At 51.4% G+C, this 15,335-nt stretch overlaps 3 protein-coding genes across 5 annotated transcripts in view; 1 reads left to right on the top strand and 2 right to left on the bottom strand.

Annotated features, from left to right (window-relative positions):
• GNPTG (N-acetylglucosamine-1-phosphate transferase subunit gamma) overlaps window positions 1-1,758 on the bottom strand; it is a 28,346-nt gene extending 26,588 nt beyond the window's left edge. Inside the window, exons 1-5 of the mRNA XM_054993178.1 lie at window positions 1,676-1,758; window positions 1,513-1,570; window positions 1,300-1,367; window positions 1,027-1,081; window positions 857-940 (exon numbers count right to left, since the gene is read on the bottom strand). Coding sequence (XP_054849153.1) covers window positions 857-940; window positions 1,027-1,081; window positions 1,300-1,367; window positions 1,513-1,570; window positions 1,676-1,727 — 317 coding nt within the window. The 5' untranslated portion in view covers window positions 1,728-1,758. The remainder of the gene's footprint in view (window positions 1-856; window positions 941-1,026; window positions 1,082-1,299; window positions 1,368-1,512; window positions 1,571-1,675) is intronic.
• Window positions 1,759-1,804: 46 nt separating this feature from the next.
• Window positions 1,805-8,334, top strand: TSR3 (TSR3 ribosome maturation factor). The gene is made up of 5 exons (XM_054993179.1): window positions 1,805-2,210; window positions 3,884-4,077; window positions 4,750-4,923; window positions 7,371-7,428; window positions 7,509-8,334. The coding sequence occupies exons 1-5, from the start codon at window positions 1,846-1,848 to the stop codon at window positions 7,567-7,569; spliced, it is 852 nt and encodes a 283-aa protein (XP_054849154.1). The 5' UTR covers window positions 1,805-1,845; the 3' UTR covers window positions 7,570-8,334.
• A 520-nt stretch (window positions 8,335-8,854) lies between these two features.
• On the bottom strand, window positions 8,855-14,872 carry UBE2I (ubiquitin conjugating enzyme E2 I). 3 transcript variants are annotated; one of them, XM_054993183.1, is made up of 7 exons: window positions 14,783-14,872; window positions 13,375-13,453; window positions 12,683-12,766; window positions 12,025-12,097; window positions 11,069-11,178; window positions 10,599-10,678; window positions 8,855-9,503 (listed from the first exon to the last, which is right to left on the bottom strand). In XM_054993183.1, the coding sequence occupies exons 2-7, from the start codon at window positions 13,438-13,440 to the stop codon at window positions 9,440-9,442; spliced, it is 477 nt and encodes a 158-aa protein (XP_054849158.1). In that variant the 5' UTR covers window positions 13,441-13,453; window positions 14,783-14,872; the 3' UTR covers window positions 8,855-9,439. The 3 variants fall into 3 exon arrangements, with proteins under 3 accessions (XP_054849158.1, XP_054849157.1, XP_054849155.1); XM_054993182.1 differs by lacking the exon at window positions 14,783-14,872 and adding an exon at window positions 13,793-13,898 and having other exon boundaries at window positions 13,375-13,450; XM_054993180.1 differs by lacking the exon at window positions 14,783-14,872 and adding an exon at window positions 13,793-13,897.
• Window positions 14,873-15,335: the final 463 nt, after the last annotated feature.

Here is a 15,335-nt window from a genome sequence, read left to right on the forward strand (position 1 = left end):
GACCTGCTGCTTTAAGTATGACCCTACTGGGTAGTTCTATGTTGTCTAGTATCAATCCAAGAACTGCTTATGCTCTGTTTCAGCATTTCTTCCAATTCTGTATCAGATTCTTGCTAATATCATGTCTTTGCAAACTTGCATTTATTACCCTATGGCATTGTTTATTGAAATGTTCTTGATATTGACTGTGCTAATCTCACACTATGTAACCCACCTTGAGTCTTAGTTAAAAATAGGGTTGCCATGACCCTATACCTTCCCACTGGGAGGGAGAGGGATCTGGCACTTACCTCATGCCAGCAGTGTGGTGCTCCTCTATGTGCGCACGTGCCCCAGCACCTGCACAATGACATTACTGCCAGAAGGGACAGCATTTCACTGCCCGAGCGAGCGGTCCCGCGCTCCGTGAGGGGCCAAATCAGCCCAAAATGAAGCGTGGGAGCACTCCCGCAGCTGGTGTGACGATGTTACTTCTGGGAGTGACAACATCACGCCTACTGGGAGCACATGCGTGGCTTGCATTCCTGGGGTGCCTGCTGATGGTGGGTAACCTGTGGGAGCTTACCACCTCCTGCCAATCGCTGGCAAGTCAGCGAGCAAAGAGGCAAGCCCCCAGCAGTTTCCGTGCCACCAGTGGGCACCTGAGAACCCTAGTAAGAAAGGCAGAGTACAAACCAACCAACCAACCAACCAACCAGAGAAGGCCTTACTGCATTCTTTAAAGTAGAAACTTACACCACGTGCATCATCTAAGATAACAGTGCGGGAAAAAGTTACCTCTATGCTTCTATCGCTTTGTGTCTCCGCCTATGGCAAGAAGGGCCTTACTTGTGGGAAAACAGGAGCTTGCCCTTACCCAAGAATCCCGCTGTAAGCATTCCACCGGAAAGTCTGTTCGTGCTGCGTGACATTTTGGAAGGGGCAGAATTCATACTTGTACCTAAAGAGAGTCCAAAGAGGGTCAGGGCGGCTGGCCGGTCTCCCCGGGAGGCCTTCCTTTTCACCTGGCCCACCCCGGCTACTTACGTGGACTCCAGGTAGCTGAAGCATTTGCCCGCCAGCCGTAGGAGATGGGCAGGGCCTACGAACGAGAGGCAGAGACGGAGACGGGCAGGCAGGCCAAGCCGCTGCGGCCCCTTCCACCCGCTCCCCGCCACAGGGGACCAGCTCTCGGGCAGGCGAGGCGGGCCGGGCCGGGCCGGGCGGAAGAGGGGCGGCGTCCCCGAGAGGCTGCAGGGCCCGCCGCCCGCCCTCCCTCCCTCCCTCCCTCGGCCTCCCGCCCTCCCTGGGCCTCCTTACCTGAAGCCGGCGCCGGGCTGGCTTTGGCCCGCAGGCGGTGCGCGGGAGGCAGGAAAGGGTTGTGCAGCCTGGGCGGGAGAGAGGGAGGGAGGGAGGGAGGGAGAGAAGGGAGGCCATGAGCGGGAGTCCCGCGGCGGGGCGGGGCGGGAGGGGAGGGGAGGGGAGGCCGGACCCGCCACGCCGCCGCCGCCGCCGCCGCCGCCGCCGCCTCACCCGAAGCTGTTGGGCTCCTCCACCACCTTCATCTTCCCGGCAGCGGCGGCGACGGAACCTGCGAGGAGGAAAGCGGCGGCCGCGGCGGCGGGTCAGGAGGGGCGAGGAGGGCCCGGCCCGGCCCCGCTCCCGCCTCGCCTCCGCCCGGCCCGGCCCGGCTCACCGGCGCTCAGCAGAAGCAGCAGCGGCGGCGGCAGCAGCAGGAGCGGCGCCATCAGAGCGGGAGCTGTCCGCGCGGCCCCTCCCCCTCCCCCGGAAGTGGAAGCAGGCGGAAGCGGAAGCGGGCCTGGGGAGGGGTGCGGGGATCCCTTCCGGCTGGGGAGGCCGGCCTCGATGGGGCGCCGCCGAGGGCGCCGGGCGGGCAAGGGGAAGGCGGCGCCGGCCTTGGTTCCACCGCCTGCGCGGCAGCAGCAGCCCGGGGCGCTGGAGGGCGAGGAGGGGCCTCCGCCACCCGCAGCCCCGGCGGACAGCGACAGCCAGGCAGAGGAGGAGGCGGCGGGGGCGGAGGAGGGGGGCCCGGCTGCGGCCGGCCTCGCCTGCCCGGTGGCGATGTGGGACTTGGGCCAGTGCGACCGGCGGCGCTGCACGGGGCGGCGGCTGGCGCGGAAGGGGCTGGTGCAGACGCTGCGGCTCGGGCAGCGGTTCGGGGGCCTGGTGCTCAGCCCGCTCGCCGCCCGCTGCGTCTCGCCCGCAGACAGGTCAGTGGCGCCGGCCCGGGCCCCGGAGGGAGGGAAGGCCCGGGGGGCCTCGAGAGACCCCCCCCCCAGGCAAGGCCGCGAAAGGGGTTGCCTAGCTGCGGGGAGGGGGCGCCCCCGCCGGAGCACGGCCGGGGGTCCTGGAATAGAGATCTGGAGGCCCTGCGAAGTCACGTGCAGCAATGCCTGTGATGCTAACGGTGGTTTTCCTGTTTCACAACAACTAGCAACACACTCGCTTTTTGGGGTCAAGCAGGAAGGGGAAGGGAAATACAGGCGCCTGTATTTCCCTCCCTGCTGCTCTGTAAATGCTAAACTTTAAGCTTCCAGGACGCCTACAGATCCCGGCAAACCTTGAGGTAAGAGAACACGTGCTGAACCCGGGTATTTCTTAACGTGTGTTTTGGCTCTAAGGTAACAGCCTCCTGTTGCGTTTCTGTTGGGAGGAAGAGCTTTCGAACACAGTAGAAGCTGGTTCCAAGGGAACGCGCAGCGGAGCGGGCTAGGCGGCTTCCACTTGCTAAGCGAACAGGCCTTGTAGGAAACTCGGCCCGCAAACCCACTGGGCCTACTACTTCTGGAGCGCTCCGCGTTTTGTAATCTGGACAGGATTTGCAGTTGCCTGCAGCCCAGTTGAAATGAGACGCTGGCAAGAACCAGGTCACTCTCAAGCCTCACCAGTAATGATTCATTTTAAGTATTTCTGGTCTGCTTTTCTCTCCATTGGGACTGCAGAGTTCTTACAAAGAAACTTGGGGAAGCAGAGAGAAACGTTCCTTATGTTATGCAAAGACATTAACCCACACAAAAAAAATCCATCCCCTTTAACTACTGGGCTGGTCCTCGATCCACTGGGTGGGCTGCCTCAGGGTTTCTTTGGCACTTGGCAAAAAGTTTGGCTAAAGGCCACAGGCTTAAAAACCTGTAACAGGAAGGGCTCCTTCCACGTGGTATGTAGCTGGCAGAGATGTTCCCAGGATTGCCTGTCAATCAGCAGCTCCAAAGTCAAGTGGGTTCTGGCCCACATGGAGAGAGGATCATATATATAATGTAATGTTTACCTGATGAAGAATACCTCCTTAGATTGCACCATGGTCTGTCAATTCCAAATTTGTTCCCAGCATGTGGAATACTGTCTCTCTGAATTTGGAAGTACAGCCATTGTGACTAGTCACCGCAAGTACAAAAAGCTTCCTTTTGCATTAAGCTCCCTTAGATGAATGGCATTGTCATGATTCCAGGCTCTGACTTTCTACTGAGCAAGCTAAACTGTGATCCCCTAGGGCCTCCCTTCTGTATCTCCTAATGGTTAGAGGCTATGCATATTGCAGTGTTTACAGTAGGTCTTGTCCCCAAGGATAATTTGGCTAATGATAGCTTTGTCTGATCTGCATTTCTTGGGAGGGGGAAGATTCTCAGAGTCATTTGATGACAATATGTGCCATAATTTTTCTGTATACAAAATTCTACCAGTTACTGCGCACACAGATGTTGCTTGGAGGGCAACCAATAGGAGCACAATTGAGGGGGGCATAGAGAGAATGGGGAAGAAAGAGGGGAAATTGCTGTTCATGCGGTGCAGCTCAAATAATGCGGCTCCAAGCCTTCATCTCCAGCACTGGATTTCAATGTGTGAGGGGGGAAAGCTCAGTTTGAATCTCCTGCTGCATTTTTAGGCAGTTCGTGGCTCAAAATGGAGTTGCTGTGATCGACTGTTCCTGGGCAAAGCTGGATGAGACGCCATTTAACAAGATGAGGGGAAGCCGCTTCCGGCTCCTGCCATACCTGGTAGCTGCAAATCCAGTGAACTACGGCCGGCCGTGCAAACTGTCCTGTGTGGAAGCTTTCGCTGCTACTTTCTGTATTGTAGGTGAGGCAGTGAAATATATACTTAAATATTAGTTTAGTGTATTTTTACATGGCTGTTCTCCAAAGGGGTTCAGGCTGCCCCCCCCCAACCTTTTACCTCACAACATGCCTGAGAAAGATTACACTAGTCCACAGGCATCCGCTGAGCTACATGACAGAGTGGGTATTTGAAGCGCCCCCCCCCCGGATTTTCTCAGTCCTGGTCTAATGTTCAGCTGTATCACACTGGCTGTCAACTCTCTGTGTGAATGTACACTGCTGTCACATTTTCTTGATTACCAAAAGAAGTGTGAAAACATCCAAAATGGGGAGATGAGAGGGTAAGATGTGAAGGCTCATAACAGCCTGTCAGGCGATGGTGGGTTTTGGCCCTTCGCACTCTTTGATTCGTGCTGATTTCCTAACAGCATTTATCCTGCCTGTCGCCCTCCAGCGGTCTGGGCTGTTGTCAGGAGAACCCGTAAGAGGAGCATTCCCAGCTGCAAACCCAAAGTCTCCGTTCTATCCAGCTCCTTGTTTCGGGCAGCCCGTCTTCCGTCTTTAGAAAGCAGCCCTGTTCGTTGGCCCCATCCATTTTGCTTAAGAACACTTGAGAGTGCAACTGGTAGTGTGTACAGTATCTTGTTACCTTTTAAAAAAAAATAAGACAGATGACCAGCCTTTTATATTTTAGGGTTCTCAGATATTGCTACAACTCTCTTGCAAAAATTTAAGTGGGGAATGGGGTTCCTTGATCTGAACCGAGATCTGCTACAGAAATATGCAGCCTGTCGCTGTGAAGAAGAAGTGCTAAGGACTGAGAGAGAATTCCTGGCCACCACCCCAGAAGAAGAAGAAGAAGTAATAGGTAAGAATGCCCCTTCTTTGGTGGCACTCCAAAAGGTGGTGTGTGAAGTTGCTTCGCTTTTGCCTTTCCTGTATCATTCTGTCCCAGAAATTCCGCATGGCATTGCCTCAGCTTCACCAGCAAACCAAGGGAGTTTATGTAGTGGAATATCAAAAAGAGTCCAGTAGCACCTTTAAGACTAACCAATTTTATTATAGCATAAGCTTTCGAGAATCAAGTTCTCTTCATCAGATGCCTGATCAAAACTGGGCAGATACAGAAGAGGAGGGGGAAAGAGAGAGAAAAGGGAGGGGGCATAAATCACAAGAAGGCAGAATGCAATTAGCATAGAGGCAATCAAAACATTCCTTTGCTTGGAAATGTAAACATCTCCTTTTGGTGTGCAGTCAGTTTGTAGCAGTGAAGGTGTCCAATTCCTATGTAGTATAAGCCTTCGGTAACCACAGCTCTCCCTGCCAGTTGCATCTGACAAAGAGAACTGTGGTCCCCGAAAGCCCACACCAGGCGTCACTGGGCTCCCCCAGATCACACCTCTGTAAAGAGAATCTGTTACCTGTGGTAATGTGATAACCATTCATAGTCTCTATTCAGTCCCCGCTTGACAGAGTCAAATTTGCATATGAATTCCAATTCAGCAGCCTCCCGTTGGATTTTGTTTTTGAAAGGTTTCTGTTGAACCACAGCGACCTTTAAGTCTTTGGTGGAATGTCCTGGTAGATTGAAGTGTTCTCCCACTGGTTTTTGGACGTTTCCATTTCTAATGTCAGATTTGTGTCCATTTATTCTTTTGCGTAGAGGTTGGCTGGTTTGTCCAATGTACAGAGCAGAGGGACATTGTTGGCACATGAGGGCATATATCAGATTGGAGGACGAGCAGCTGTAAGAGCCACAGACAGTGTAGTTGATGCCATTGGGTCCTGTAATTGTATTCCCTGGGTAGATATAGGGGCAGAGCTGGCATCTGGGTCTGTTGCAGGGCCTGGTACCTGTGCTGGTGACTCTGCTGGCCGATTCATGGTTGTAAGTGAGAAGTCGTTTAAGATTGGGGGGCTGTCTGTAGGCAAGGAAAGGTCTTCCACCCAGGGCTTCTGAGAGAGAGGTATCATTTTCCAGGATGGGTTGTAGCTCACTGATGATACGTTGGATGGGTTTGAGCTGGGAGCTATAGGTGACAACCAGCGGTGTTCTGTTGTTAGTTCCTTTAGGTTTGTCCTGGAGCAGACTGTTTCTGGGTACTAGTCTGGCCCTGTTGATTTGTTTCTTCACTTCATTTGGGGGGTACTGTAGTCCCAAAAATGCTTGTTGTAAAGTGACGCCTGGTGTGGGCTTTCGGGGACCACAGTTCTCTTTGTCAGATGCAACTGGCAGGGAGAGCTGTGGTTACCGAAGGCTTATACTACATAGGAATTGGACACCTTCACTGCTACAAACTGACTGCACACCAAAAGGAGATGTTTACATTTCCAAGCAAAGGAATGTTTTGATTGCCTCTATGCTAATTGCATTCTGCCTTCTTGTGATTTATGCCCCCTCCCTTTTCTCTCTCTTTCCCCCTCCTCTTCTGTATCTGCCCAGTTTTGATCAGGCATCTGATGAAGAGAACTTGATTCTCGAAAGCTTATGCTATAATAAAATTGGTTAGTCTTAAAGGTGCTACTGGACTCTTTTTGATTTTGCTACTACAGACTAACACGGCTCACTCCTCAGGATCTATGTAGTGGAATGAGTCACAGTTACCACGTAGTTCAAGACTGCACAACTCAGCCCTCTCAGAGGTCCCCCCCACACCACACCACTGTGCAAATGGTGGGAAACTGTTTTGGATACTCAGCATTTTCCAAGATTGATTTTGCTCCTTCCTGCTTTCTCTTTGCAGCACTATGGGTAACACATATTTTTGCTGTAGATGTCACAGGTCTGCACATTCATCTGTTACTCCCTCCCTTTAGCCTCCAAAGAGAACTTTTTGCAGAGGTGGGGAATATTTCCTGTCTTTGCTAGTGAAGGAAAGTTGTCTTCCTACTAATGCTTCCTACTTCCAGCTATGTCTGGCATGCAGGACTTCTATTGTGACTCCAGCATTAAAAATAGCAAGGAGTCCAGTAGCACCTTTAAGACTAACCAACTTTATTGTAGCATAAGCTTTCGAGAGCCACATCAGATGCATCTGATGAAGAGAGCTGTGACTCTCGAAAGCTTATGCTACAATAAAGTTGGTTAGTCTTAAAGGTGCTACTGGACGCCTTGCTGTTTTGCTATTGCAGACTGACATGGCTAACTCCTCTGGATCTGTGACCATTAAAAATTGCAGAGTTGCCAGGAGCCAGGTTCCTTTCCCTACTATTCTGCCTTCCCACCCCAGTCCAAGACCCCTCACTGTTCTGTTGCGAGACCTCAGGGAAGAGTCCGACGCAACAGCCTAACTATTTTGATTATTGGTTTTCCAGACCCTTTTGATGTTGATTCTGGGAAAGAGTTCTCTAATCCCAATAGACCGTCCATTAGGTAAGAAATGCAGTGGTTTATATTCTGTTACAGGGAAGTCCCTTGGCTTTTTAAAAACGCTGATATCCATTGGTTTGTAGAGTGGTTATGGCTAATGAAGAAACAGCTGACAAAAGCAGCAGCTCAGAAGAACGGGAATGAAACTTGTATGTCTGCAGAAAGGTCAATCCGTGTGGAAGAGTTCTAAAAGGCCGAAACGACAAGCAAGCACCGCCTTACGAGGAATCCAGTGCCCCTCGCCCATGGCCCGCCTCTTACTCCCCAGCGCCTGACTTTCCCAGTTCAGGTGTGAGCCAGTGAATTCAAAGCAAGCACCATCATTTGCTGGCACCTCTTTCTCTTGTCTCTCCTTTCCCCATTTGATTTCCTGTTGAGTTCCACCAGGTTAGGATAACTGTATTGATGTTCACATTTCAGTTAGTGCTGATATTTGTATGATTATAAGGAGGATTTGAAGATGAAGATAAATAGTATGTGGGATCAGTATATCTTATTTCAAGAGCAAAGCATAGGGTCGGGGGAGGGAAGAGGCCACTTGAGCTATAGTCAGAAAGATGATTCTGAGCAATGCAATAAGAACTACATTAATGGTTTAGGACTTCAAAAAGGTGGGTGGGGAACGTCCTTTCTAACTACAGCTGATAGAAATGTAAACAATAGCTCAAGGGTTCTGAATATGCTTCAGGACATAGAATCCACTGCAGACAGATTTGTTTCTGACTGACATACTGGTACTACTGTAGCGCTCTCTGTTGTTTAACCACGCTTGGCTGTTTGTTAACTGAGTGATATGCTCTGGGACCTTAAAATGAACGAGCCTACAGATTTGAAAGGACATACTTTTAGCTTGCTGAACAGAATATTAAATGCATATTTCATGAAACAGTAAAAAATGCTAAATTTTAATCATCTTGAAAAGAGTTGGATTTAGCCAGTTTGGTGTAGTGGTTAAGAGTAGCAGGACTCTAATCTAGAGAGCCAGGTTTGATTCCCCACTTCTCCGCTTGAAGCCAGCTGGGTGACCTTGGGTCAGTCACAGCTTCTCAGAGCTCTCTCATTCCCACCCACCTCACAAGGTGATTGTCGTGAGGATGATAATGTTATCATTTACCAGGGTAGGGGTCCCTTTGCTGAAAACTGCATCTCTATCATCCACTGGTTAAGGGATGCTAAAATAGGGGGAAAGAAAATCCTGGAGATTGCAAGTTGTTTTTGGACATAGGAAACTGTCCCATCCAGCTAAATGCTCTCTGCTGCTCACCTGCCCCCATTAGCTCAAGGCAGGGTGCGGCCCTCACCCCTGTTAACTCAAGCTCATTTCCATGACAGGTGCCCGGGATCAATCCTGAAGCTGTCACCATGATCTTAACAGAGTTTTCTGCAAAACTGACAAAGTGAACCAGAGAATCAGCTAAAGGGAGGCGAGAAAGCTTTATAGAAACAGTTTATTTACTCTAAACAGCAACACAGACAAAACGCCAAAACACAAAGGAAGTGACGTAGAATCAAGACGCTGGCTGACTTTGGATCTGAGGCTTTTAAGCAACAACCACCTAAATCTTTATTGGTAGAAAACAAATTAAGGGAAGGAAGAGGGTGGAGAGCTTTTTTCATACAGCCAGGTAGAGGCAAAATATACTTCTAAACAGTTTAAAGCATGCCTGCATCAGAGAGCAAAGAAACTAGGAGATACTAGTGAATTTATAGAAGTATAAAAGTTTATAGTTTTACAGCAGTTGAAATACTGACATCAATATTAAAATAAAAGCAAGTTTTACATAACAATCAAAAATACAAAAGACTGAAGGAAGAGACCCTGTATGAAAAAACTGGGGGCAATTCAGCAAATTTAGAACTGTATACAAGTGGCGAATATGGAAAAATGGCACACATATAACCCCCTCCCCTAAGTGACTATTAATTGTACATAGTGACATTAGATTTGCAAAAGTTTTGTAAACAAGTTCTTGCCAAATTAATCCCTTCCTTTAAGATGCTGCATGACAGGAGCTTATGATGGTGCAAATTTCTTGGCTTGTGCTCGAACCCTCTTTTCATATTCCACTCTGTTTTGGCTAGATAAAGAGAATAAGATTACTAGATTTCCAAATATATGTGCTTATCTGGTTCTCCCTAAAAGCTTCTGACCATCACTGCGTCTTCCCTGAAGCATTAAAATATGGGCTATGCAAGACTCCAACTTGTGGCAAATATCCTGGCTGGAAAAGTACTCATGGCCCAGGCAGCACAACCTACAAGTACTACATACAAGACTGTGCATGTCAGCCAACCCTTTCCATCACAATGGACCTTTCCCAGCACAGCTCTAGCATGTCTTTGCAAGTCAGCCGCTCAAGAACAGCTTCTTAGAAACCAAACCACCTTGTCCTTGGAAAGGTGGTGGGGAAGAGGAAGAACTAGAAAACTGGCAGTCCAGTCCAAAAGAAGAGCGGAGGTTCCTTTTCTGGCACTGAAAACACACACCTGCCTGCTCCCCTCCCTGCTTCTTAGCAACTCTGCCTTCATTTCCAACCAAAAAGCTCAGAAAAATATTTTCAGTGGGATTCAAACTGCAGCAGCAGCAGCAAAAAAAGATAGGCACTTGTGCCCCCCTCACATCTTTGGGTCAGTGTCTGCCTCATTGTCTTTGTGAGAGACTTCAGTACAATCAGCAACACTAGAGAACAAGAACGGCCCTGGACTGCATGAGACAAAATGCAAGATGAGGTCAGAGAGAAGAATGGTTCAGGGGTCCCTCCTTGCCTGGCCTTTCCTACAGGATCAAAGCTTAGCTGAGAGAAAAATGTGTCATGTAAAAGAGGCTGAAGGGGGCACAGCTGAGCTCTTTTGTTCCATTTCTGCGTATCAAGGCAATGAATACATGCACTCTCCTACAATCCCCCAAAACTTATTGGTGGCAAATACGATTTACTTCCTTGGATTCTGAAGTGCCTGCCTCTGTACACTGCGAGTTTTCACCACCTCCCTTATGAAACTGGGCACAATCTCTTTCATCTTAATTGGGTGGAAAACAAGATCATTTCACACAAACATATGCTCCCTATTGTAAGGAGCAGAATAAAATGTTATAAAAAAACTTGTAAAAAGAAAACAAAATACATCCAAAGTAAATTCTTACCAAGCATGTCCAGGTTCAACAGGATACTCACCAGTAAATTGTGTAGGCCTCTGCTTGAGCTGGGTCTTGAATATTTGGTTCATTTAAGAGTTCTTGAATTCCTAACAAGATCTAAGAGATACGAGAGACAGAAAGCAAACCTCTCTGCACCAACACATTACTAAGAAATGCAACACACACTGGGTTGATATTAAAAGGTACACGTTTCTTAAAAAGGGATTTTAAAATACACACTGTTGCATAGAGGCATTTAGGTGGCAGCATAAAAAATCTAGGATTATGCTTCTGGGCATATTCATAATAGTTATATGTCAGCATGCACAGTTTCAAGAATAATGAGCTGTATATTTGTTTTAAACCAGGTATTTAAATTGGACCTTCTTAGTGATTTATATCACGGTTCTACTACATGATTTTAAACCCATCTCTTCCAGCCTAACGTTGCCCACTAAGTGACTGAACAAGATCTGGCTCCAAGAGCATCACCAGAAAACAACCAACCTGTTTAATTGTGATGGCAGGCCTCCAATCCTTATCCTCTTCTAGGATAGACAGGCACACTGTGCCTGAAGGGTATACATTCGGGTGGAATAAGGGTGGCTCAAATTTGCCTGCACAAAAGGAAACGTCGTTACAAATTAATGCAGGCATCAATACTTAGTAAAGTATTTGGCTGGAGTTTCTCTTTTGAAAAAGAATGGTGGGATATTTAACATAAGGAACTTAAAAGCAGCATTGTAACACAATTACTCTCAGTCCCCCACCACAAATGCACATTCCGAATTTGAAGCAAACTTCAGTTTTGCCCTGGAGGACCCACTGGAGATTCAGGGTTAAGAGAGAGAGTTTGGTTCCATTACCCCGTATCTAAGGCCATCTGCGTATGGGCAGAAATATAATCCAAAGGAGAAGCAACAATACAGTGAACAAATTCTACCCAGAGAAATTTACTGCACCACTCCGACTCCAAAAAGCTGAATAAACTCCTGTGAGATCCAAGCAGCATGCAGCTGGCTCTGAAGTGAATTTGCAAATACCCCGCTTGAATTTTGCATGTTGTTTACTGCCATGTCAGGGCAACTTGCTTGGGAGGAGCAGGAGCAATTTGGCTTTTAAAGAAGTTTGGCCTAAAAGGAAGAAAACGATGGCTACAAAAGCCAGCAGTACAAGATGAAGTCATGAAGACAAAATTCCAGTGGTTTGGGCAGTAAGTTTTCAGTTTCTAGAGCTAGCGAAACAGGAGGATAAAGTGCAAAAAGAGTGAATTTTTTTGTAATCTGCAATTTATTTATTTTCACACCGCCTCTACACTTGGTCAGTGTCAGGAGCAAGAGAGTGGCGTGAAGTAGCCTCAGCCCCTGAAAGCACTTAGTTCTTAATATGCACAGGAAACAGTTAATATGCTACAGAGACTACCTACTTTTTCACATCTTTCAACAGGAAGTCTTACAACTTACATTTTGGGGGTGAAGAGGGATAATCATCCTTGAACAACATCCGTAGTTTAAATAAACCTCCTTCCCATGGTGTCTGAGAGGAAAGCATACAACAAGTATCTGAGTGGTACTTCACTAACCAGGTTTGGGCCTAACTGGCCCAGAGAGAAGCCTCATCAGGCAAGTATACAGACTGCTGCTCATGCATACACTCAAAGTAGTTACAGTAAAAAATTCCAGGCCCGTTTTATGAGTTAAGACACAAAACGATAAGACTTAACTTGATTGACTCACTGGTATGCCATGATTTTATGGGAGACTATCCTACTACTATTGAGGAAAGTTACACAGTTCCAGCACACCATAGCGAGAACGCTGAAAAGCACCCTCAAGCCAGCACGGATCCTCACGTTCTAGGTAGACTGATGGCTCATCCGAACTAGATACTAATGTTCCCAGAATGGACAGTGTAAGCTCCAGCTCCCTTTGGGACCAATTTAAGGTCAACTTTATGAAGTTGCTGAGAAATCAGGAACGTTGCACAATGAAGAAAAGCATGTCAGTGCAGCCATTTCAGTCATGATGACGTTTTGATACGGCAGAAATACTTTACCTAACTCAAGACTAAATGCATACCAAGAACAACATTTCCCTGTGAAGTAGGGAGCTACGTGCTTACCCCTTTCTTCCCTGGAATAGCACATTCCCAATTCATAAGATTCATTGTACCATCTGGATTTTTTGTTGGTACAGCGACAAAACCCTGAAATAATAAGGATATTAGTGGCCAGATCAAAACACGCCGGGATAGTGACAACAGCACTGCTTTTGTGTCCCAGTATACAACATACTGAAGAATTAAGCCCTAGAGTTGGTTTTGGCAACACACAGGGCATGAAAGCAAGACCACACTAGCGGCCCTTTCAATGCGGTGTTTTCCAAGAGCCCCATTCCAGTAACATGGATATCAACACCTTGCATCGCTTGCGGCACAACAGGGCCGAAGGCAGGGGCCAGTTTCTCGGAGGAACTGCTGCAGGCCTTGCAAGAGAGGCCTGATCCAGCAGGGCCCTCCTATCGCTCAACCGCAGCCCCGACCCACCAGGGCCCGCTCGGCACCAACAGGAGCTCCTGGGGCGGTTCGGAGCCACAAGCGCTGCCCCTCATCCCCCCCCCCCCCACCCCCGCAGCCCCCCGCCCAGGACGGGCCCGCCGGAGGCTCCGGGGAGCGCGCCCGCCCCGTCCCCCCGTCCCCCGTCCCCCGCCGGGCCCCTCCCAGGCGGCCCTGCGGTGCTCGCCGGCCGGCCTGCCTCTCTCCGGGCCCGCCAGCGCCCGCAGCGCCGCCCCAGGGCGCCCGGGCGCCGCACTCACGAAGGGGTGGTCCTTCCTCCAGGCTTTCCTCTCCTGGGCCAGCCGGCTGAGCGCGATGCCAGACATGCTTTCGGTCCTTCTGCAAGGCAGGGGAGGCAGGCGGGTCAGCGCCGGGCGAGCCAAGGCCCCGCGGCCCGCTTCGCAGAGGCCCGGCCCGGCCCGGCCGCCCGCGGGGCAGGGCGAGGGGTGGGGAGGGTTAGGCCTCCCTAGGCCTCTCCGCCGGGCCTCCCCACCCCACGCCCGGGAAACGGCGGCGGGGCCGGCCTGACCTTGACGCGGCTGCCCCGCAGGCGCCCGCCGGCCTCCGGACAGCCCCCGGCCGCGCGCCGCGCCCCACGGCTCGGCCGGCCCCGCTCGCCCGCGCCCGCCCCCGCAGGCCCGCCGGCGCCGCCCCCGCCCGGCCGCCCCGAGGCCTCACCGTGTGAGCGGCCGCGACTCCCGGACTCAGGCGGCGGCGGCGGCGGCGGCGGCGGCGGATGACCCGGATGTTCCCGACGCGCTTCCCCCCCCTCCCTTTTGTCTCCCAGGCCGCACTTTCCCTCGCAGGAAGCAGATCGCGCCGGCGCAACTGGGCCCTCCGCGCCACCGTCCGCCTGGCAGCGCCTGCGCCCTGGCTGCCTCGGCCCCCAGCGAGCCTGCGCGGCGCGGGAACGCCTGGCGACACGCCCCCTCCGCCGTGGACTCCGGCAAGAGGCGGGGCCAAACTTCAATCAAGCCGCAGCGGGGAAGGAGGGGTCAATTGCCATGGAGACGAGAGCGGAGCCGCCGCCAGGCCAAGACCCGGATGGTGGGAGGGGAGACGCTCGCTTCCTTCCGGGGGAGCCGCGGAGCCCCGCCCCGGGCAGCCCTCCGGTCGGCGGCCGAAAGGCTCCCCGGCCAGCGTCGCGTCTCCGGGCGCAGCCCGCCAGTCGCCGGGGAACAGCAGGGCCGGGGTTGACTGCCCCTGGCCAGGGAGGCTCCTCCCGCCTAGCAGCCCCCGACGGGCGTCTCCTCCGCGAAGCCAAAGGCGGGCGCGCCCGGCACGGCCTCCGCCCCTCACCCTCCGCGTAGCGGTCTCTCCCCGCCCTCTCTTCGGGCCGCCCTCCCTCCCAGCTTTGCCGTTGTGCCCCCGCGGATCCAGGCCGCAGCCCCAGCTCGTTTCCAGTTGAGAAGCTCCGCTGGTGGGGCCGGGGAGGCAGCCGGCGGAGCAGCAGCGCCGGAGCCCCGAGGCCCCGTCCCCCCCCCCCTTCGCTCTCCGCTCGCTTTCTGAGCTCACGTCCAATGCCGCCGCCGCCCCCCCCCCCCCCCCCGATGCCTCTCGACCCCAAGGGCCAAGGAAGAACAGCGCTCAGCATCCCACGAATCGAATTCCACAGGCACGCAGAATCCAAAAGGCCCCCCCCCCCGATTGCATTCCAGGAGACGCTACCTTTAAAACCTGAAAATTCAGACTGATCCTGGCATCCTGTTTTTAAACATTCCAAGCTGCCTCAACTCGCTTAAAAGGGCCAACGGTAGATTCTACAGGTCACCGTAACAAACTATTGCAACGTGAAAATCCTGTCAATCAGGAACCAGCAGCCATAACAGAAGCGCCCGCCCACCCCAGATTAACCTGCATCTCCAGGCGGTCCTTGTACATCCTCCCCCACCTACACACCAATCATGTTCCATGGGGCGGCAACTCTGCCCCTTTTCAAAGTGGCAACTGATGAACATCCCTTATGGCAAAGTGCTTCAGGGCAGTTTCTGAAAGGGGCAGGGTGATTTTGGAACCTTTTTGCCTAAATGTAATCAAGATTGTCTGAGAGTGGCTGTTCTTTTGATCTGGATATAAAGTGTTCCCCTGACATCTAACTTACTCCATAGAACTTCCTTAGGATGCTTAGGCTTGGGGCAGAAGGCAGCGCCAGTTGCTGGTTGATGTGATAGAGGGATGAAGGGAGGATCAAAGTTCCAAGTACCATTGAATAATCTGTGGT

This window comes from Eublepharis macularius, chromosome 12 (assembly GCF_028583425.1).
Source record: "Eublepharis macularius isolate TG4126 chromosome 12, MPM_Emac_v1.0, whole genome shotgun sequence".
In the NCBI taxonomy this organism is placed as follows: domain Eukaryota; kingdom Metazoa; phylum Chordata; class Lepidosauria; order Squamata; family Eublepharidae; genus Eublepharis; species Eublepharis macularius.

Bases quoted from the DNA above. Each gene is read 5' to 3' on its own strand.
- TSR3 (XM_054993179.1), top strand. From the start codon at position 1,846: ATGGGGCGCCGCCGAGGGCGCCGGGCGGGCAAGGGGAAGGCGGCGCCG. The intron at 4,924-7,370 runs GTAAGAATGCCC...TTGGTTTTCCAG, and splicing joins AGAAGAAGAAGAAGTAATAG to ACCCTTTTGATGTTGATTCT. The intron at 7,429-7,508 runs GTAAGAAATGCA...ATTGGTTTGTAG, and splicing joins CCCAATAGACCGTCCATTAG to AGTGGTTATGGCTAATGAAG.
- UBE2I (XM_054993183.1), bottom strand. From the start codon at position 13,440: ATGTCTGGCATCGCGCTCAGCCGGCTGGCCCAGGAGAGGAAAGCCTGG. The intron at 12,767-13,374 runs GTGAGTGCGGCG...TTATTATTTCAG, and splicing joins GGAGGAAGGACCACCCCTTC to GGTTTTGTCGCTGTACCAAC. The intron at 12,098-12,682 runs GTAAGCACGTAG...CTTTCCTCTCAG, and splicing joins CTATTCCAGGGAAGAAAGGG to ACACCATGGGAAGGAGGTTT.